The sequence below is a fragment of the Bison bison genome, unplaced genomic scaffold (genome assembly GCF_000754665.1).
Source record: "Bison bison bison isolate TAMUID 2011002044 unplaced genomic scaffold, Bison_UMD1.0 scf7180017858728, whole genome shotgun sequence".
Taxonomy (NCBI): domain Eukaryota; kingdom Metazoa; phylum Chordata; class Mammalia; order Artiodactyla; family Bovidae; genus Bison; species Bison bison.
Window position 1 is genome coordinate 174022 of NW_011489300.1, and position 23492 is coordinate 197513.

General features: G+C 40.2%; 1 protein-coding gene across 1 annotated transcript in view; it reads left to right on the top strand.

Moving 5' to 3' along the window:
• Nucleotides 1-23492, top strand: part of NKAIN3 (Na+/K+ transporting ATPase interacting 3) — a gene marked incomplete at its 5' end in the record, with an annotated part of 261099 nt that overhangs the window by 114518 nt on the left and 123089 nt on the right. Inside the window, one exon of the mRNA XM_010828753.1 lies at nt 4973-5170. Coding sequence (XP_010827055.1) covers nt 4973-5170 — 198 coding nt within the window. The remainder of the gene's footprint in view (nt 1-4972; nt 5171-23492) is intronic.

Here is a 23492-nt window from a genome sequence, read left to right on the forward strand (position 1 = left end):
AATTTGATCTCTGGTTCCTCTGCCTTTTCTAAAACAAGCTTGAACATCAGGAAGTTCACAGTTCACATATTGCTAAAGCCTGGCTTGGAGAATTTTGAGCATTACTTTACTAGCATGTGAGATGAGTGCAATTGTGTGGTAGTTTGAGCATTCTTTGGCATTGCCTTTCTTTGGGATTGGAATGAAATCTGATCTTTTCCAGTCCTGTGGCCACTGCTGAGTTTTCCAAATTTGCTGGCATATTGAGTGCAGCACTTTCACAGCATCATCTTTCAGGATCTGAAATAGCTCAACTGGAATTCCATCACCTCCACTAGCTTTGTTCGTAGTGATGCTTTCTAAGGCCCACTTGACTTCACATTCCAGGATGTCTGGCTCTAGGTCAGTGATCACTTCATCGTGATTATCTGGGTCATGAAGATCTTTTTTGTACAGTTCTTCTGTGTATTCTTGCCACCTCTTCTTAATATCTTCTGCTTCTGTTAGGTCCATACCATTTCTATCCTTTATCGAGCCCATCTTTGCATGAAATATTCCCTTGGTATCTCTAATTTTCTTGAAGAGATCTCTAGTCTTTCCCATTCTATTGTTTTCCTCTATTTCTTTGCATTGATTGCTGAGGAAGGCTTTCTTATCTCTCCTTGCTATTCTTTGAAGCTCTGCATTCAGATGCTTATATCTTTCCTTTTCTCCTTTGCTTTTCACTTCTCTTCTTTTCACAGCTATTTGTAAGGCCTCCCCAGACAGCCATTTTGCTTTTTTGCATTTCTTTTCCATGGGGATGGTCTTGATCCCTGTCTCCTGTACAGTGTCACGAACCTCATTCCATAGTTCATCAGGCACTCTATCTATCAGATCTAGGCCCTTAAATCTATTTTTCACTTCCACTGTATAATCATAAGGGATTTGATTTAGGTCATACCTGAATGGTCTACTGGTTTTCCCCACTTTCTTCAATTTAATTATTTATAATTATTTTTAATATTATTTTAGCACTTACCTGTGTATTTCAGAACTGACAGTTTTGATATAACCAAAAGTGTCAAAAAAATGAACAATCTTATACATTTTCTGCATTTATTTCTTTGTTTACTTTTCTTTATTTAAAAGTTGCAGTTTTCCGAGTTGCATTTTCTCTGACATGCCTCTCATAGGAAATTGAGTTTATTATGTGTTAAGGTGTTGTTTAATGTTTGAAATCTAACTGCTAAAGGAGATAGAAAGCATATACAAACTTGTAGTAAAATTTTATACCAAATTTAAGTGAGAGGCTTGAATTTTAAATATCACTTGATACTACTGATGTTCTCATTCAAATTTTATACAGTCATTGCAAAGAATAGTAGAGTTTATAAATATATTATGTGTGTGTGTGTGCATGCTCAATCACTCAGTTGTGTCTGACTCTTTGCGACCCCAAGGTCTGTCACCTGCCAGGCTCGTCTACACATGAAATTTTCCAGATATGAATAATGGAGCAGATTGCCACTTCCTTCTCCAGGATGAACCCAAGGATTGAACTTGAGTCTCCTACATTGCAGGCAGATTCTTTACTGCTGAGCCACCTGGGAAGCCCATAAATATATTGTAGTCCCAACAAATTGAGAACCACACTGAGACATTTCTATGAGTGTAACAAATATGTATCGTTAGTTCATAAATTCACTTTTTTTTATTTGGGTAAAATAAATTTTAGTCAAAGTCATATTAAAAGGAACTTACAGTCAGTCCTGCATTAGAAAAGGCAAGAGGTAAGGGTAAGAATGCTTAAAGAGTAGAGATTGCTATGAGTTTTGAGATAACACTAATTTATCCTGAACCTAATGAAGTCTATTAAAATCAAAAATAATAGTTCGTCTGCAGTGACCAAGACTAACTCTAAGAGATTAAATCTGATGGCTAGCAAAGAGGGTAGCATGCAGTTTGCCTGCAGGTAAATTGCCTTGCGTGAAACTGAATTCACTAGCGAAAGCAATTATTTTTCTATGATACTTTCCCTCCAGAGGGTAACTGCAAATGATACATATAGCCAACCAACACCTAAAAACAGGATGATGTAAAATGTCTTATTATCCATAAAATGCTGTAACTGTGAAGGTAACTGAATGATATTTGTAGCAAACCAACACCAAAAAAAAAAAAGAACATGTTTCATTATTGATCTAATCACAGGCATACTTATAATGGTACTTTGAATTGAGTTGAGGAAAATCTAAAACTGTGGAGTAACTGCCTACTAGCGTGAACTGGAAATGTTCTCACCTCACAATGTGGGTATCACATACAGCAGAGCAACAGGTGACAGGGTCCTCCACTGTCCTTGCTCTGGGGGCTCCCACACTGGTTTTCAGGACCAGCCACCTAGAAGTTCAAGAACTTTCCATTTCACACCAGTGTCCTGTAAGTCTGCAGAGTTCCAAACCCAGTGTCTCTTCCTTAGGAGTGTCCTATGCCACTCAGGTAAGGACAGTTCTCTAAGTAGCACAGGGATGTACAGAGCATCATTGTGGGTGCACAATCAGTGGGTGGCCCCTGAGTGGCTGAACAAGAGCCATCTGTGGTACCCACTCAACACGTCCCCCTGGCACTAGTGATGACAAGCTCGCTGGGAGTGGAGGCTGGGAATGGACCCAATCCCCGGCTCCTGGATCCTCCGTTCCCCAGCAGATCTATGTCCCAGTCCACCAACTGTGGTCGGTAGGCGCCCTTGCCCTCTGTCCATCCTCACCCTCCCTCCTTCCTGCTCCACATCAGCAGCTGTAATCTTTACTTTATCTGGGAGCCAAGAGTCTGGTTCCTCATCTGTTCTTTTTAAAGTATTGTTTATGACAAAAACATTATAACCTTAGTCCTTCATAGCTGACACTTTGCAGATATGAAAAGGCTACTCTTGAGGTTTAAACATCTGCACGGGTGTCTCTGTTAGGAGTTTCTGGAAGTCTCTTTTGATATGGAAAAGTCAAGGCTTGCCTTCTTTGTTCTTTTGCTCGGCTGTGGTGGCATTTTCTGAAAACAACTAAAGAGGGAGGAACTAGCTCCCTTCAGGGTCTGAGGAATTGTAAAGGGTTGGGCAGGGGAACAGAGGAATGGGAAAGCACCACATCACAGCTGAAAGTACAGACCGCATGGGATCGAGTTCTGGGTCTGCCACTACATGCTGTGCTGTGTGCTGTGTCACTCAGTCATGCCTGACTCTTGGTGACCCCGTGGACTGAAGCCCGCCAGGCACCTCTGTCCTTGAAGATTCTCCAGGCAAAAATACTGGGTGGGTTGTCATGCCCTCCTCCAGGGGATCTTCCTAACCCAGGGATTGAACTCAGGTCTCCTGCATTGCAGGAGGATTCTTTACTGTCTGAGCCAGCAGAGAAGCCCAAGAATACTGGAGTGGGTAGCCTATCCCTTCTCAGGGTATCTTCCCAACCCAGAAATGGAACCAGAGTCTCCTGCATTGCAGGTAGATTCTTTACCAGCTAAGCTACCAGGGAAACCCCACCATACATAGGAAGTTCTTTTGATTGATTTATTAATGAGGTTGGGCACTTTATTTTTCCTTTCTGTGACCAACTTTTCTCATCTGCTTTAATTTTTTTTTTTTTTTTTTTTTATGATTGCTATACAACAACTACCATGAACCTGGTGTCTTAAACAATGGAAGTGTATGTTCTCATAGTTCTGGAGGCCAGAAGTCTGAAATCAGTTTCACTGGACTGAAATCAAGATGCTGCCAGGGCCAGGCTCCCCCTGGAGTTTTAGGGATAATCTTCTCTTGTCTCTCCCAGCTTCTGGTGGTGGTCAGCATTCCTGTGGCCACATCGCTCCAATTGTTGCCTCCATGGTCACCCTTTTGTTCTGTTCTTCCTTGTGTCTAGCATCCCTTTGCTTCCCTCTTAAAAGGAAACGTGATTGTCTTTAGGGCCCATCAGTTAATCCAAAATAATCCCCCCATTTCATGATCCTTACCACAATCATAGCTACAAAGTCCTATTCTTGCTGTATAAGGTAGAATTCACAGATTCCAGGGAGATGGATATAAATGTGATTTGGGGGGACCATTATTCAACTACTGTAAGTTAGGACGATGATACCTGCATGAACGCATAATATATGGAAAGTGCTTAGAACAATGTCTCGCAGGCAAAAAAACTCTCTCAGTACACGTTACCATGATGGTGATACCAGTGGCAATGGAGCAATAAGAAAACAGAGAAGAAAATTCCAATGTGGACAATATAATTGAAGGGAGGGGTGGGATGAATTGGGAGATTGGAATTGACATATATGCACTACTGATGTTGTTTAAGGGCTTCCCTGGTGGCTCAGAGGTTAAAGCGTCTGCCTGCAATGCAGGAGACCTGGGTTCGATCCCTGGGTCAGGAAGATCCCCTGGAGAAGGAAATGGCAACCCACTCCGTATTCTTGCCTGGAGAATCCCATGGACGGAGGAGCCTGGTGGGCTACAGTCCACGGGGATGTTGTTTATAAAATAGAGAAGTAATGAGAACCTACTGTATAGCACAGGCAACTCTACTCAATGCTCTGTGGAGACCTAAATGGGAAGGAAATTCAAGAAGGAGGAGATATATGTACACATGTGGCTGAGTCACTTTGGTGTGCAGCAGAAACTGAAACAACACCATAAATCAACAATAGTCCAATAAAAAAACTAAATAAATAGGCATATGAATTTTTAAACAAATATATCATCTCTGAATTTTCGATGTTGTGCTAACCTTATAGTGTTATCATTCAAAGAATTACATCTCCCCACTGAATAACTATAACCCATATGAAAATAAGCTATTTCATTCGTATGACACATGCAGTCATGTTAGGTTTGTCTTTCGTCATTCTTTACCTGGAATTTAAACCATTTCAGGAATTTCGTTCATCCTGAATTCTTCCTAAGGTGAAAGCCGAAGATGTGATGTAATATGTTTATCTCCTTTCTCTGTCTTGTCTCCTGCCCGCCTAGGATACAGACCTAATGACATTCAACATCTCTGTGCATCGGTCATGGTGGCGGGAACACGGGCCCGGCTGTGTCCGAAGAGTACTGCCCCCATCAGCCCACGGCATGACGGACGATTACACGTATGTCTCTGTCACCGGCTGCATTGTGGACTTCCAGTACCTGGAGGTCATCCACAGTGCCGTCCAAATCCTACTCTCTGTAAGTATCACATCTGTGTCACTGTTGGATCTGGACTCTCTTTAACGTCATTTTGTATCTAAACCTTCCATCCATGCTCTCCTGGTAGATAATGCCATAGATAAGTACACAGAGAACATCCTTTAAACAATGGAAATAACAGTAATGATGCTAACGTTTGTTATGCTTGATGGCAGTTTATGTCTTTTTCCTCTTGATATCCAGACATTTTTTTTAGAACCAGTTAGTTACTGTAGTTTCTAACTTGAGATGCAATCCACATAATTCAGTGGAATAGAATCACTGTCCTCCAGAAATGGTGACTGTCCATGCGGTACCATGGGTTCTTCTCCTAATACATTTCTACTACAGTTACTATTCCTAATGCATTCTTTTACTAATTCTCATTCATTCTAGAGAAAGAAGGATGGAAATATGCCCAATGTCTTTTTCAATCTAATAAAACTCATATTTCCAATAATTATTCCTTAAGAAAACAAATTCCTCCAGAGAGTCCTACACATTTTAGTGCCTAAAATCAGTTGTGAGGATACAGTTCCATTGAGAGAAATAGAGAGGAAATGGCTTGAAAAGACCACACAAAGCCTATGTGCTGGGAATTCCTTAAAGATATTTTCTTTCCACCAGACTGCCCCACCCACAGTTTGATCACACTGTGGAATGGAATTAATTTAAGGTATATACCATCATCAAGAAGTCTTTTTCTTTGAGATCCAACAAGGATTTGGTGTTCTTTTGAGTCAATATATGATAGTCATTCTCACAGTGCTTTTCACATGAACCAACCATTCCAGTCCTTCTGTTCCAATGGGTTAGAGTCAGAATAAGAGATTCAGGTTCAATAATAAATAAATAGATGACAGAAGTGTAAGAGGTGTATGTCAATGAAGAATGGACTTGGAATCATTTCCAGAAAGAACTTTAGGAGTCCTTGTAACACTTACTGTAACCATTATCTACTGCTGTCTAACAAACCACTCCAAAATATAATTACAGAAAACAATATCAGTATGTTGCTTTGAGTTTTGTGGGTGAGGAATCTAGGCAGTTCTGCTTCATAGGATACTGGCTAGGGTCACTCATGTAAACTTTTCAACCAGGAGCTTTGCTGGGGTTACACTATCCTAGATGTCCTCACTCATATGTCTGGGGCTGGCTGTTGACCCACATTCTCCTCCACATGGCTTGTCTTCTCGAAGAAAACTTGAGAGGCTTTCTTACAGCCAGTGAGCTGGGTTCCAATAAAAGAAGCCCAACATGCAAGCATTTATCTAGCCTCTTCTTGAGAGTAAAGCCTACTAATGTCCCATTGGCTATAGCAAATCATGTGATCAAGCCCAGCATTATTGTGGGAGGGGCCTCTAGAAAGGTGAACATACTAGGAGCCATGGCTCATTTGGAGCCATCAGTGTGCTAGTCTTTTCCTCCTTTACAGAATGTATTAATTATTGTTCTTTAAACCACATATGTTAAGGTCTAAAATAGTATTTTAGAGCATGTTTGAATCATAATTTTCTAGAAAGACTAAAGACTTGAACATAAAACTCCAAAGATCTTTTAGTGTCCTAGTTCAATGAAAAGCAAATTCTACACTGAATTCAAAGAAAGTGGCTGGACCTCAATGATAAGGAATTTTCTTTCAAAGATGTAACAGGGAATCTGATTATTCTTGGTTTCTGTATGTTTGTCATCACTTGTCAATATATGTTTATCAATCTTTCTGTATTCTCTGGTCTTTCTTTACTCTCCTGGAAGTTACCTATGGAATTGTGGAAAAATATATGTTTAAATCTTTGGATTAAAAAAAAAAAAACATGGAGGCAAATTTTCTTTAAAATGTTTTCAACCTACTGTAAGGTGAAACAGTACTCTATCATATTTTAGATTCTAAAGGTTCTTAGTGAATTTTTTAACATTGAAACATTTTTCTAGAATCATTCATATATGAACAGATTCCCCTTCTTTAAAAACATTCACAGAAAATTGCTAAACCATTTTGTGGAGTGATGACATGATTTCAAAGTTTTCATAATGCAGCAGAATGCTGTAGAATCAAAAAGTCGTTTCTCCATAGTAACTCCAATTCAAATGAACAGCAAGGTGTAAGTATTTATTTGATAAGAAACTGAACTGACACATAGAAAACTACATTAGAGAAAAGCACTAAATAAAGTGTATGTTGCCACCTAAAAGTACTTGTCATTCATGAATCAATTCCTCGGCATATTAGTTTACTGAACGTTCAGAACTGTCCACTGCACACATAATCCTCATTATATTATTCAGCCTTCCAGCAGTAAAAATATTAGCTGCTGATCTCTGACTTTTCTTGTGTAATATACCTGCCAGACAACAATTTCAATATTTTTTCTTTTTTATGTTAAAATGAAAGGTATCCTGACTTTGTCTCACAGCAAAATAACTATGTATTATTGTTGTGGTTGATTGCATATGGTTTTCTTGTATTTTCTATCTATTTCATATGAATATGTTTACAATGATTAGAACTTGGATTTTTTTAAAAAATCCAATGATATGTAAATGCTTCCTGTATCAGTCACTTAGCATGTGCTAAAATGTCAGTCTTATTTCTGGGGAAAAACAAGGGCTGATGGTTGTAAGATTTAACAGCCCGTGCTGCTTGGGTAACTTCTAGATAAACAGGCAAAGGACTCTGAGATGGGGCAGAGTCCCAGGGGCCCTACTGCTTCAAGGGTTACCCTTACAATTGCTGGAGGTGCCAGAATATCTAGAAGTTCACAGATATTGAACTTGAACAGATTCTGAACTCCTCACAGAAGGGAGGAGCCAACAGAGGCGGCTAGGATGGCAGAGGAAGGTTTCAGGGCAGCAGCTCTCTGGCAAGTTGAGATGGAAGTGTTTGAATAATCTACCTATGGTACGTTTCTTCTTCCCACCCCCAACTCTTCATCCACTGGTCACAGTCCACGATGAGACATCTTTCCTCTGAAAGTTCCAGGATAGGTTTATATAGATAATTAGATAGATCAATAATAGATAGATAATTAGATAAATAGATAATTCATTCACTTAATTCAAAGAGATAAAAATCTCTTTGAATTAAGTGCAGTGAAATCTTCCCTCCTGTCCCCACTTGCCTGGATCCCCTCTCTCTGCTCCCCATTGGGCAGCCCAACCCATTTTGTTTTGTTTGTTTGTTTAGGGTTATGCATAGGATTCCAAAGTGTCTATGCAAATATAACAAAATGTGATTCTGTGTTCTTATTTGCCCCACAAAAGACTGCCTGTGATATGCACCTCTCTGAAACTTTCCAATTTTTTACTTATTAGATATTTTGGAGCTATTTCCATATCAGCACATCTCTGTTTCATTGTTTATTTTAATGGCCCCCTATTGATGGACACTAGTATTGTTTGACCTCATCTAAATATAATGATTTTGGGTATATATAATATATACAATATATCTAACATATGATATATAGTATAACATAATATCAACTGTGCATCATAATTATCTATTTTGTAACTATCACACAGGTGTTATAGTAAATAGCTGTGTACATGTGTCACTGAGAACATTTCCTAGACCTGCCCAGCTCGTGCATCCCCAGGATGTACATTACAGGTGTCCTGCCATATAAGCACACCGTTAATAGAGTTTAACTGAGTCTTTGGTCTGTCTACCTTCCAGAATAAAAGTTCCTTGAAGGATAGAACAGTGCCCTTTTAAATCCTGTTCATTTCCGTGGTCCCAGAGACTAGCAGAGCGATGACACTAAATATTTATGAGTTCTTGTGAATATGAATGAATAAATGACCAACAGACAAGAGATTACAAAGCCTGAAGTAAGTAAACACAACAAGAAGAATTCATTGATCAAGAACTGGCATGGATGAATGCACAGACAAAATGCTGGAGCCAGAGAGAAGATGCTGATCATTTGGAGGCACTCTTACATCTTTGCTATTACTGTACACTTAGTTATTACTAGATACGTCGTCTTAGTGAACTGCCCAGTCCTGAGGTCGACAGGTCAGTAATAGTGAGTATGTAATCTAAGGCACTTTTTAAATTTTAGGATTCCTTATTTGTGGCTAAATAGATCCATATTATATTTATGTTAACTATTGAACAAGGTATTTTAAAGGTGCTAATTTTTATAAATAGTAGACAAATGCTAATCTCTAAACCTTTAAAACTCAACCTTATCTACATCTCGTTAAACTCACCTTGTCTTCAACTCTTTGGAGCTGATTTTATATACATATTGTCTGGAACCCTCACTGTCAAGATATTCTCCTTCATATCTGATAGGTGATGAGTCTCATTCTTTAACGTCTTTGGAGGTTGTCACCAGGATCAGAGCTGGGGATCAGAGCACCCTGAGAATTGGTTTTCCATCATGCCCATGTTCTTTGCATTGCGTCTATCTAGTCCCGTCATCAGCACTCATCACTATTTTCTGTCTTTCATATCAGACACCTTCAGCTTAAGATAAATGAAAAGTCAAGAGAGAATGGTAAATGATAACAGTAGACCACAAGGTATCCTACAGAATCTGTGTTCTCAAAAGGCTGTGTGAGCACTGGATTTGAGCTCCCTGCATCATACAGCAAGGAGCTCAAATCTCATGCTGTGTGACAGAGGGGAGGGATGGGCTAACAGGTGGGAGGGAGGCTCAAGATAGAGGGACTTGCGAATACCTATGACTGATTCATGTTAATGTATGGCAGAAGCCAACACAACATTGTAAAGCAATTATCCTCCAATTAAAAACAAATAAATTTAAGTTAAAAAAAGAAAGTGCAAACAACCAAAAAGGCTGTGCAAGTATCTATTCCATCTGCTTAGAATACATGGCTTAGTCACGGGAGCTAATAATATTATTGCTAATTCAGTAATGTATGCTCACACAGTATAAGAATTCAAGTCAAATAGTAAGCTTTTGAAATGAGTTCCAATTCCTATCAATTGTATCCCTCCAAAAATGCATGCTAAGTTGCTTTTCAGTCATGTCTGACTCTTTGCAACCCTGTGGACTGTAGCCCACCAGGCTCCTCTGTCCATGGGATTCTCCAGGCAAGAATACTGGAGTGGGTTGCCATGCCCTCCTCCAGGGGATCTTTCCAACCCAGGGATTCAACTTGCATCTCTTATATCTCCTGCATTGGCATGCGGGTTCTTTATCACTAGCATCACCTAGGAAGCCCACTCCCAAAATGCAAATATCATTAAAAGTGAGTTTCCTTGGCGGGGGTGGGGGCAGGGTCTTATTTCTGAGATAACATTTCATTTATTTAACAAACTGTTAGTATATGCTTAGAGCTACTCTGAGTGCTTTGCAAATACGAACTCGTTTAATCATCAAAATGTACAAGTGAAAAAAAAAAATTAGTGTTAGTAGCTAAGTTGTGTCCGACTCTTTGTGACCCTATGGACTGTAGCCCGCCAGGCTCCTCTGTCCATGGGATTTCCCAAGAACACTGGAGTAAGTTGCCATTTCCTCTTCCAAGGGATCTTCCTGACCTAGAGATCAAACCCCTGTTGCTTATGTCTCCTACATTGGCAGGTGGGTTCTTTACCACTAGCGCCACCTGGGAAGCCTATTTATGGCTGACTAATACCAATCATATAGATACTTTTATTAGTTTTATCTGTTATAGATATGTGTACAATATTTAGCAAATATTTCAGATTTACAATTCAAGTGTAGAAAGACCTCCCATGCCCACTGATAAAACCCTAAGTGGAATTTAAGCAATTCATCATCTATTTTGTCTACATATATATATATATATATATCCATGTTTTGAAAACATCTGGGTCCTTATTAGATGTCTGGTCTTACATAAATCTATAGTGAGTGAATGAAGTCGCTCAGTTGTGTCTAACTCTTTGCGACCCCGTGGACTGTAGCCTACCAGGCTTCTCTGTCCATGGGATTCTCCAGCCAAGAATACTGGAGTGGGTTACCATTTCCTTCTCCAGGGGATCTTCCCGGCCCAGGGATCGAACCCGGGTCTCCCGTATTGTAGGCAGATGCTTTAACCTCTGAGCCACCAGGGAAGCCCCTAATGTTATCTGTCACTTGTACACATAGTTATTCAAACCCATAGTTTGAATATGCAAACATTTAAAATTCGTATTCCTCTTATACTATAGCATTCTCCTTAATGGTATGTGTATGATTGGATTTTATTCTGTATGTTAATCAGTCATCACAGACATTTATGTTTCCAAACACAAATTCACATGATTTCCAAACAATACAATTTAGTCTCCGGAGGCCTAAATGCTCATGGTTATCCCAGACATGTTTGCAGGTCTTCATATATTATTACTGCTCTACTAGTTTCAAATAATCTGCCAAACATTGATTATTAAATGCAGAAGTGAGTTACGACATTTGGTAGACTTAAATATGATTTTACCAGAGAAATGTAAAGCTTGATGAGAAATCATATCTAGCACAAAACCATTAATTTAGAAAATCTGAGATATGTTTAATAATTAATCAAGGCAAACATTGTGACTGTAGGCTTATGGAGAAATTAGAAACAAGGAAGTTAATTTTAGTGATGCTTACTTAGCATAATTTAATGCCATTCAGATGTTTACAGAGGTTTCCTCTTTAGCCTTAGGTAGGAATAATTATTGAGTTGAAAAAAGGCAGTTTTCATTAAAACAAAAGTTAATTCAAAAACATTTACTGTCTTCCTTTAGAAGACAAAATTGAGTATAGACTGTATACAGAAAATTTATTTTTTAGTTTAGAGTATAATTGCCTTACACTGTTGTGTTAGCTTCTGCTGTACACCAATGTGAATCAGCTATATGTGCACACATATCCCCTCCCTCTTGAACCTCCCCCAACATCTTCATCCCAGCCCTCTAAGTCATCACATAAGGAAAATCTTGTCACTTTTTGTATTCTTTCTAAATGAAAACAGACAGTACAACATCCATTCAAAAAAATATATGTATATATATACACAAAGGAAACCCCTACACTCTACAAAGCACTGTGCTAGGAGGTGTGGACATGAGAGGAGGAATTCAAATTTGTTGTGGTTCTACCCATGATACCAGAGGAGATCAGGCAGGAAATTAAAGGACCATAACATGGCAGAAAATGAGAGAGTTCCACAATTCAGAGTCTAAGTGCTACTGGGCTCACAAAAGAAAGTAGCGTATGGGAAAGCTGTGATATTTTGCTTCACCCTACTCCCCCCCACCCAAAATGTTTGACTCTTGAAAATGAACTCTTTCTTTTTTTAAGGACAAAACTATAATATTTCAAGGACATCCCAAGTGAGTTCCTGGTAGGCTTACAGAAGCATCCATTGTTTCCACCGCAGGGATAATTAATAGTTATGAAAATTGAAACACTTACTTTTCAGGATACATTAAAAAAAATGTTGTCATCTAGTCACTAAGTTGTGTCTGACTCATTTGTGACCCCATGGACTGTAGCCCACCACGCTACTCTGTCCATGGGATTTCCTGTCCAGGCAAGAATATTGGAATGGGTTGCCATGCCTGCCTCCAGGGGATCATCCTGACCGAAGAATTGAATTCATATCTCCTGCATTGCAAATAGGTTTTTTACCATTGAGACGCCAGGGCTGCTGCTGCTGAATCGTTTCAGTCGTGTCCGACTCTGTGCGACCCCATAGACGGCAGCCCACCAGGCTCCTCCATCCATGGGATTTTCCAGGCAAGAGTACTGGAGTGGGGTGCCATTGCCTTCTCCCATGACACCAGGGAGGCCCACATAAAAATAATCACTTCAGTTCCGTTCAGTTACTCAGTCGTGTCCAATTCATTGCAACTCCATGGACTAAAGCACACCAGGATTTCCTGTTCATCACCAACTCCCAGAGCTTGCTCAAACTCACGTCCATCGAGTAGGTTATGCCATCCTACTATTTCATCTTCTGTCATCACCTTCTCCTCCTGCCTTCAATCTTTCCCAGCATCAGGAACTTTTCCAAAGAGTCAGTTTGTCACATCAGGTGACCAAAGCCTTGGAGGTTCAGCTTCAGCATCAGTCCTTCCAATGAATATTCAGGACTGATCTCCTTTAGGATGGACTGATTTGGTCTCCTTGCTGTCCAAGGGACTCTCCAAGAGTCTTCTCCAACACCACAGTTCAAAAGCATCAGTTCTTCAGCACTCAGCTTTCTTTACGGTCCAAGTCTCACATCCATACATGACTACCGGAAAAACTACAGCTTTGACTAGATGGACCTTTGTCAGCAAAGCAATGTCTCTGCTTTTTAATACGCTGTCTTGGTTGGTCATAGCTTTTCTTCCAAGGAGCAAGGGTCTTTTAATTTCATGGGTGCAGTCACCATCCATGGTAATTTTGGAGCCCAAGAATATAAAGTCTGTCACTGTCATTGTTTCCCTATCTATTTGCCATGAAGTTATGGCACCAGATGCCATGATCTTAGTTTTTTGAATGCTGAGTTTTAAACCAGCTTTTTCACTCTCCTCTTTCACTTTCATCAAGACACTCTTTAGTTCTTCTTTGCTTTCTGCCATAAGGGTGGTGTCATTTGCATATCTGAGGTAATTGATATTTCTCCTTTCAATCTTGATTCCAATTTATGCTTCATCCAACCCAGCATTTCGCATGATGTCCTCTGCATATAAGTTAAATAAGCAGAGTGACAATATACAGCCTTGACATACTCCTTTCCCAATTTTGAATCAGTGCCTTGTTCTGTATCCAGTTCTAATGGTTGCTTCTTGACCTGCATACAGATTTCTCAAGAGGCAGATAAGGTGAACTGGTATTCCCACCACTTTAAGAATTTTCCATGGTTTGTTGTGATCCTACAGTCAAAGGCTTTAGCATACTCAGTGAAGCAGAAGTAGATGTTTTTCTGGAATGCTCTTGCTTTTTGTTATGATCCAGTGATCTAATGGATATTGGCAATTTGATCTCTGGTTCCTCTCCCTTTTCTAAATCCACTTGAACATCTGAAAGTTCTCAGTTCATATACTGTTGAAGCCTAGCTTGTAGAATTTTGAGCATTACTTTGCTAGAATGTGAGATGAGTGTAATTGTGTGGTAGTTCGCACATTCTTTGGCATTGTCTTTCTTTGGGATTGGAATGAAAACACCTTTTCCAATCCTGTGGCCACTGCTGAGTTTTCCAAATTGGCTGGCATATTGAATGCAGCACTTTCACAGCATCATCTTTTAGGATTTGAAATAGCTCAGCTGGAATTCCATCACCTCCACTAGCTTTGTTTGTAGTGATGCTTCCTAAGGCCTACTTGATTTCACATTCCAGGATGTCTGGCTCTAGGTGAGTTTTCACACCATCAAAGTCACCTGGGTCATGAAGATCTTTTTTTGTATAGCTCTTCTGTGTATTCTTGCCACCTCATCTTAATATCTTCTGCTTCTGTTAGGTCTATACAATTTGTGTCCTTCATTGTGCTCATCTTTGCATGAAATGTTCCCTTGGTTTCTCTAATTTTCTTGAAGAGATCTCTAGTCTTTCTCATTCTATTGTTTTCCTCTATTTCTTTGCATTGCTCACTTAGGAAGGCTTTCTTATCCCTCCTTGATATTCTCTAGAACTCTGCATTCAGATGGATATATCTTTCCTTTTCTCCTTTGCCTTTCACTTTTCTTTTCTATATTAAGGCATATCACAAAGTATAAAACCAGAGGCATACATCAGAACAAAAACAAGCAGTGGGTTGCCTGTCTATACAGAGGGCAGGAAAACTCCTTCTGGAGTTCATAGTCCCAGGAAATAAGGCTGTGTTGGCCAAAGAGAGATCCAGACATGGGTTTTGATGGATTCTTATTATAACCACTCAAAAGCAAGCTCAAAGGAAACCAGGGTTCAGAGTTCCAATTGCTGCAGCTGGAGCCTGCAACAGAGAGAGCTTCGGTGAATTCTCGTATGTGTTCTGAACAGAGGAACTACCATAAGTAGGGAAATAAAAATAAGAAATCAGAGGAACCATGGGTTACTTCACTTTGATTTGAGCAACTAGGGTGCCCACAGAGGTAGCGACTCAAGTTGGAAAGAAAGTTTGGGTGAGGGGAATTTGAATTTCAAGGCTTTGGACTTTACCCTAAATGAATTCGAGCTATTTGAGGTTTATAAGCAGGTAATGATGTACACACAACTTTGAACTCGGGAGACTATTCTGAGAGGTGTGTGTAGGGTGGATGCCATAGGAGGAACACATATCAGAATGGGCTTGTCATAGTCTGGGCCCATATGTCCCAGAGTGTCCTTGGAACACCTATCCTACAAACTGAACCTCAAGAAAGAGTCCATGGTGACAGAAGTTTGACTGAGGTCATGTTATATCCACTCCTTGGAGATTACAGTGAACATCAGCATATTAAAATTTGTGAGAAATCCTGCTGTTAAAAAAAAAATCATGGAAAACAAAGATTGAGGGACTCTTCTAGATTAAAGAAGACCAAAGAAACATGACAATGATGCCAAAACAAAAAACAAGACAACAGATCTTTGTGGGACAGTTGGAAATTGAATAATGTCTATGGATTAGAAAGCAGCATTATGCTTGTGTACATGTACCCACGTTAATTTACTGGGTTTTTTATTATAGTACTGTGGCTGCATGAGTTGCTAACATTTAAGGACTCTGGATTGAAGGGTATACAGGAATACTTGATTGATTTTTTTCTTCTATGTTTCAGTAAGCCTGAAATTATTTCAAAAAGAAACTTTAAAAATGTTTTTAGAGACTTTCCTGGTGGTCCCATAGTTATGACTGCACCATCCAATGTAGCGGTTGCAGGTCTGATCCCTGCTCAGGGAGCTAAGATCACACATGCCTTGTGGTCAAAAATCAAAACATAAACCAGAAACAATATGATGACAAATTAAATAAAGACTTTAAAAATGGCCCACATAAAGGAAATCTGTATTTTAAAAAACTTGTTTTTAATCTTAAAAAAAAAAACTACTGCAGTCCCAGATAATTTTCTAAAGGAAACATTTTGGGAAATACGGGCTGAGTGAAAGTTAGGATGTGTCAGTGAGAATGGAAATCATTGAGGATAGGCCCAATAAACATTACTGGGACTTGGCAAGTGACTATGAGGTGGGAGGCAGGGGCGGTAAAGCCCAAGAGAGCAGAGGTGTCTGCTTCTATACAGAGGCTGGGGGAGGGGCTGTGTTGACAGAATAAATGGGTTTAGATGTGGACACATGATGAATCTTCACACCATCCTTGCTCTTAACATTTTTAAGATACATATAATTTTCCAGGCAAAAATACTGGAGAGGGTTGCCATTTCCTATTCTAGGAGATCTTCCCGACTATTTGTAAGGCCTCCTCAGACAGCCACTTTGCCTTCATGCATTTCTTTTTCTTTGGGATAGTTTTGGTCGACACCTCCTGTACAACGTTATGAACCTCAGTCCATAGTTCCTCAGGCACTCTCTCAGATCTCCCTTGAATCTATTTGCCACTTCCATAATCATAAGGGATTTGATTTAGGTCATACCTGAATGACCTAGTAGTTTTCCTTACTTTCTTCCATATAGTCAAAGCTTTGGCTTTTCCAGTAGTCATGTACAAATATGAGAATTGGACCTGAAAGAATGCTGAGCACCGAAGAATTGACAATTTCAAACTGTGGTGCTGGAGAAGACTCTTGAGAGTCCCTTGGACTGCAAGGAGATCAAACCAGTCAATCCTAAAGGAAATCGACCCTGAATATTCATTGGAAGGACTGATGCTGAAGCTGAAGCTCCAATACTTTGGCCACCTGATGCGAAGAACTGACTCACCGGAAAAGACCCTGATGCTGAGAAAGATTGAAGGTGGCAGGAGAAGGGGGCGGCAGAGGATGAGATGGTTGGATGCATCACCAACTCGATGGACATGAGTTTGAGCAAGCTCCAGGAGATAGTGAAAGATAAGAAACCCTGGTGTGCTGCAGTCCATGGGGTTGCAAAGAGTCAGACACTACTTTCCTACTGAACAACAACAAGAGGGGAAGGAAAGAAGCTAATTTGTAGGCTCTTCCAATAGGTTGCCAGGAAGAAGATGATGGTTTGGACGTGGGTGGTAGCTCAACGGATGGAAACGTGTAGATGATAGTTCTTACAGGAAGAGAAAAGTGGCATTGCAGAAAAGGGAAAAATAAGGATGGAGCTTGAGGTTTGTGTTCGAGAAGTAGGGTAGATGATTCTACTTGTTTCCAAGATGAGAGTCTGGGAATTTTGTTTCACTGGTGAATTTTATCTTGACATAAGAAATAGTGGGAACCAAGCATAGGTTTTTAAAAAAAATAGTTTTAATAGAGAAATATTTGCTAAAATATCACAAGACTTACAGAGCCTAAAAGAAGCATCCTATAGAAGTAGAAGATATGCCTTCTCAGACTGGAAAACCCTGACTTTCTAATGGTTCACAATTGATTGTCATTTCATAATGACTTAAAGTAATTATTGCAGTATTAGCCCTTCACATTTGACTAAAAGTAAAACTGATAGCAAGAAAACCACAAGGAAGTGGTGTTCTTTATTTAAATTGATTAATGTAAATAGCTCTTTCATTTAAAATTGGTTTATATAAAATTCAAGCAAATATTTGCAATGCATTATTGTTACTTAGTAGCAAGGATAATCAGGAAGTCAGTCAGACAATGAAACATGCACAATTAAAATCTTCAGGATACACAACAACTTTAATTAATCAGTTAAGCTAATCTAAATAAATAGAAAACTGGGTTGTAAGGCTTGGCTGTAAAGGATTTTAAACCCAATGGTATAATAAAAGAAATCATAGCTATCATTAACTGGGTGTGTACGAGGTGCCTGGGCATCATTCTTTGAAGTATTATCTTGTGTAATGTTTTCAAGACTAATTTACATATGAACACACTGGACATTAAATAAATAGCCTGCCTAATTTCTTGTGGGCTTCCTAGGTGGCTCAGTGGTAAAGAATCCACCTGCCAATTCAGGTTTGATTCCTTGAATGGGGAAGATCCCCTGGAGAAGGAAATGACAACCTATTCCAATATTCTTGCCTGGGAAATTTCATGGACAGAGGAGCCAGGCAGGCTACAGTCTGTGGAGTCACAAAACAGTCAGACATGACTGAGCAACTAAACACCAACAATTTTCTGTGTTCAGTGATTGGGGAGAGTGCATCAAACTAGATTCTGATGTATCCCAAAACTACTGTGCTTATTGAGGAAGTTTTATTAATACATAAAACAAAATACAATATTTATAATATAAATGGTTTAATGTTAAATACAAATGTATCACTTAGTGTATGCTTTGGCAGGATATTAGAGTTCTAAAGAGTCAGTTTGCACATTTTTCCTATCTACTTCACAATTTCATACAAGTAAAAAGCTTCAGATTGTGAGATTCCTCAATTGTACATCTATTGGACAGAGGAAAAAAGTGGACATCTGCCTTGGCTTGCCAGCTTCCACACTCCCAACCTTTGATAACAGCACCTCAGTTGCTCTGTTCAGAGAGTCACACACCCATTTTTCCCTGTGTGTGGAGAAGCTGGGCTCACGTGGGGTGAGGTGACCTCACCTCACCAGCCCCAGGGTCAGACATGAGACCCAGGTATCATCATTGGATCCAGTGACTGGTTCAGGAAAAGTCGTGTCAGGAAAGCAGATCTTTGGGACTCACTTCAACAGTTCTCAACTTTTAGGAAATATCAATTCTTTCCCACAAGACTGCTGAATTAGGAGGGTTTGCATTTGCGGATGTAGGCAGTCACCATGTGGAGAGTGACTACCTGAGACAAAACTTCTGTAAAATAGAAAGATACAGAGACTTCCCTGTCAGTCCAGTGGTTACACTCTGCCGTCCAATGCAGGGGGTGCAGGTTCAATCCCTGGTCAGTGACCTAAGATCCCACATGCCTTGTGGCCAAGGGACCAAAACATAAAACAGAAGCAATATTGTCACAAAATGAATAACGACTTAAAAAAAAAATAGAGGGACACATACAGAGATGGAGTCAGGCAGATGCAGTCTTCGCTCAAGTCATACTCAAACCAGCCTGACTCTGGCTGGCTTTTGGGTAGTAGACAATTTAAAATCACAGATGCAGCTCGCTGTGTATTTCTATTGGCCAGTGCAAGTCTGTGACATCCTTGATGAATGGCGATGCAGCCTCTGCTTGAACAGGCTGTTCATTACCCATCCAGGTAGCCCCATCTATTACAGTAAGTCCCTTTACATACAAACCTTCAAGTTGCAAACTTTCAAAGATATGAACATGTATTCACATGTCCAATCACATCAAGCATGAGTGACATTGCAGCTTGCCCTCCGTCTCTTATTGCTGATGACTCTTCAGCTCTACCATCTCCCACCTCCTGTCCCTCCTCCAATAACTCTTCTTACCTGTTCACTCAATGCCAACTCTTGTGTGCCAGCTGTTGTACTGTACTATTATACTTTTCAAGGTAGTCAGGTAAAACATGTTTTCTTTATTTTTGTGGGTTTTTTATGTATTATTTGTGTGGAAAGTATTATAAGCCTATCACAGTATAGTACTAAATAGCTGATTGTATTGGTTGCATACCTAAGCTAACTTTATTGGACTTACAAACAAATTGGACTTACGAACACACTCTCGGAACAGAACTCATTTGTGGTAGGGGACTCACTGTATTGGGCTGCTCTAAGTGTAAAACATGATTTGTAGATTTAATTTAGTTTGTAGATCCAAAATCCATCACGTTGGAACTTCTATCTATTGGCCCTGGTTCTGCCTCCTGAGTATCACAGAAGATGACCTTCCAACCATCCCCATAATCTTTAGGCCACCACAGACATTTTTGACTGGTGTTTTGCTGACAGGATCTTGTGTTTGGAAGTGTATTAGCCATGATATGGGGGTGTGTGTGTGTGTGTGTGTGTGTGTGTGTGCACACTCAATCATTTCCGTCTCTGTGGGACTCCATGGACTGTAGCCTGCCAGACTCCTCTGTCCATGGAATTCTCCAGGCAAGAATACTGGAATGAGTAGCCATTTCCTCCTCCAGGGGATCTTCCAGACCCAGGAATCGAACCCAGGTCTCCCACATTGCAGGCAGACTCCCCAGATGGATCCTAAGGTGACCCCTAATAATTCTCTTTTTCTTCTGTTTATGCCCTTGCATAATCTCCTCCTCTTGAATGTTTGGAGAGAAGTGTATATTCTAAAATTAGATTGGGATAATATTTGCACAACTCTGTGAATATACCAAAAATCACTAAACTGTACACTGGTAGCTGGCTAATTGTATGCTATGGCAATTACATCTCAATAAAGCTGTTTTTGTTATATACTATGACCAAGAGAGATTTATCCCAGAAATGCAAAGCTAGTCAACATCTGAACATCCAATCTTTCACTGTTTTTCTTTCCTGCTAAAATTAATACTGCATTGAATAGAGATATTATCCTATTTTAGGGGATTTTTTAGGTAATACATTAATCCTTTTAAATTTAAAATAAAGCAGGAAAACAATACAAGAAACAGACAGGTGGAAATCTGAATATGAGCTTTATCCCTCATAAATCCAATTGAAGAGCATGGCTTTAAATAGGCAACTGAATGGGCTTTCTAAACCCTGCTTCCCAAATTAGGCACCACACAGCTGGGCAGGCAGGCCCCTGCCCCCATGGGACCCAGACAGAATTAAGTGACAGAGGGCAGACAATGCATGCTTCCTGCAGGAAGACTGGCTCCCTCAAAAAGAGAAAAAGGCTTAACTCAAATGCTATCAACTCACTAGAGAAAATTTAATCCCTCCAAATATATACACAAGGAATGGAGATAGATACTACAAATTCAAGTCATTTTGCAGTTACTTATACTAGACATAGGAAAAGTCATAATTAAAATTTTCTATTATAAATGTGGAATGAATAAATGATTAAGAATAATTGAATTTAACAGTGTAGTACTGAATTGTTTTTATTCTACCTAGAATAATATATTTTTAAGTACCTTCCATTTTGTCTATTGGAGGAGGTGCCACTTGGAGGTGATTAAGACCTTGTAGTAAAACCTTGCCCTAACTGAACACTCCTAGGGGATTGCCACCTGCTCCCCAGGGTATGCATGTGCTAAGTCTCTTCAGTCGTGTTTGACTCTTGGCAACCCCATGGACTGTAGTTCCCCAGGCTCCTCTGTCCATGGGATTTTCCAGGCAAAAATACTGGAGTGGGTTGCCATTTCCTGCTCCAGTGGATCTTCCCTGGCCTGGGGATCGAACCCAGGTCTCCTGCATTGCAGGTGGGTTATTTACCATCTGAGCTACCAGGGAAGCCCAAGGTTCAATGTATATGTGAATTATATACGTTGTGCTATTTGACTGAATTACTGATGTTGGACAGGCAGTGTCCTTGGTATCAAGATGTCACACTGCCTACCACAAGATGCTAATGGCACATAGAGATGGGATAGGAGAACTTCTGGGACAACTGTTTGGAATTGTGAGTGAAGAATATAGTGGCAGCCTTATCTTATTTATAATACTCCTAGCTTTCATGGTGGGCTTCCCAGGTAGCTCAGTGATAAAGAATCTGCCTGCCAATTCAGGAGATGCAGTTTCAATCTCTGGGTTGGGAAGATCCTCTGGAGAAGGAAATGAATTCCATGGACAGAGGAGCCTGGCAGGCTACAATTGGACATGACTTAGCAACTGAGAATGCAGCACATAAAGAAACATACCTGGATTGGAATTCTGGCTTAACCATATCCTGCATAAACTTTGGGTTTCCCTGATAGCTCAGTTGGTAAAGAATCAGCCTGCAGTTCAGGAGACCCCAGTTTGATTCCTGGGTTGGGAAGATCTGCTGGAGAAGGGATAGGCTACCCACCCCAGTATTCTTGGGTTTCCCTTGTGGCTCAGCTGGTAAAGAATCCACCTGCAATGCGGGAGACCTGGGTTTGATCCCTGGGTTGGGAAGATCCTCTGGAGAAGGGAAAGGCTACTCACTCCAGTATTCTGGCCTGGAGAATTTCATGGACTGTATAGTCCATGGGGTCACAAAGAGTCGGACATGACTGAGTGACTTTCACTTTCACTGGGTAAACTTTAAGAAGTTCCAATTTGTCATCAGTAAAGATACTAATGGTGTCCTTTTTGCCAGATAATTGCAAGGCTTGGAGATTATATATGTAGGGATCAACAGTACATGAACCATGAACTTCCAGAAGTTCAAGGTGGGTTTAGAAAAGGCAGAGGAACCAGAGATAAAATGCCAAACATCTGCTGGATCATCGAAAAAGCAAGAGAGTTCCAGAAAAATATCTATTTCTACTTTATTGACTATGCCAAAGTCTTTAACTGTGTGGATCACAACAAACTGTGGAAAATTCTGAAAGAGATGGGAATACCAGACCACCTGACCTGCCTCTTGAGAAATCTGTATGCAGGTCAGGAAGCAACAGTTAGAACTGGACATGGAACAAGACTGGTTCCAAATAGGGAAAGGAGTCCGTCAAGGCTGTATATTGTCACCCTGCTTATTTAACTTATATGCAGAGTACATCATGAGAAATGCTGGGCTGGATAAAGCACAAGCTGGGATCAAGATTGCCAGGAGAAATATCAATAACCTCAGATATGCAGATGACACCACCCTTATGGCAGAAAGTGAAGAACTAAAGAGCCTCTTGATGAAAGTGAAAGAGGTGAGTGAAAAGGTTAGCTTAAAACTCAACATTCAGAAAACTAAGATCATGGCATCCGGTCCCATCACTTCATGGCAAATAGATGGAGAAACAGTGGAAACAGTGTCAGACTTTATTTTGGGGGGCTCCAAAATCACTGCAGATGGTGATTGCAGCCATGAAATTAAAAGACGCTTACTTCTCGGAAGGAAAGTTATGAGCAACCTAGTGAAGTGAAGTGAAAGTTGCTCAGTCATGTCCAGCTTTTTGTGACCCATGGCCTGCATAGTCCATGAAATTCTCCAGGCCAGAATACTAGAGTGGGTAGCCTTTCCCTTCTCCAGGGGATCTTCCTAACCGAGGGATCAAACCCATGACCAACCTAGACAGCATATTAAAAAGCAGAGACATTACTTTACCAACAAAGGTCCATCTAGTCAAAGCTATGGTTTTTCCAGTAGTCATGTATGGATGTGAGAGTTGGACTATAAAGAAAGCTGAGCGCCAAAGAATTGATGCTTTTGAACTGTAATGTTGGAGAAGACTCTTGAGTCCCTTGGACTGCATGGAGATCAAACCAGTCCATCCTAAAGGAAATCAGTCCTGAATATTCATCGGAAGGACTGATGCTGAAGCTGAAACTCCAATACTTTGGCCACCTGATGTGAAGA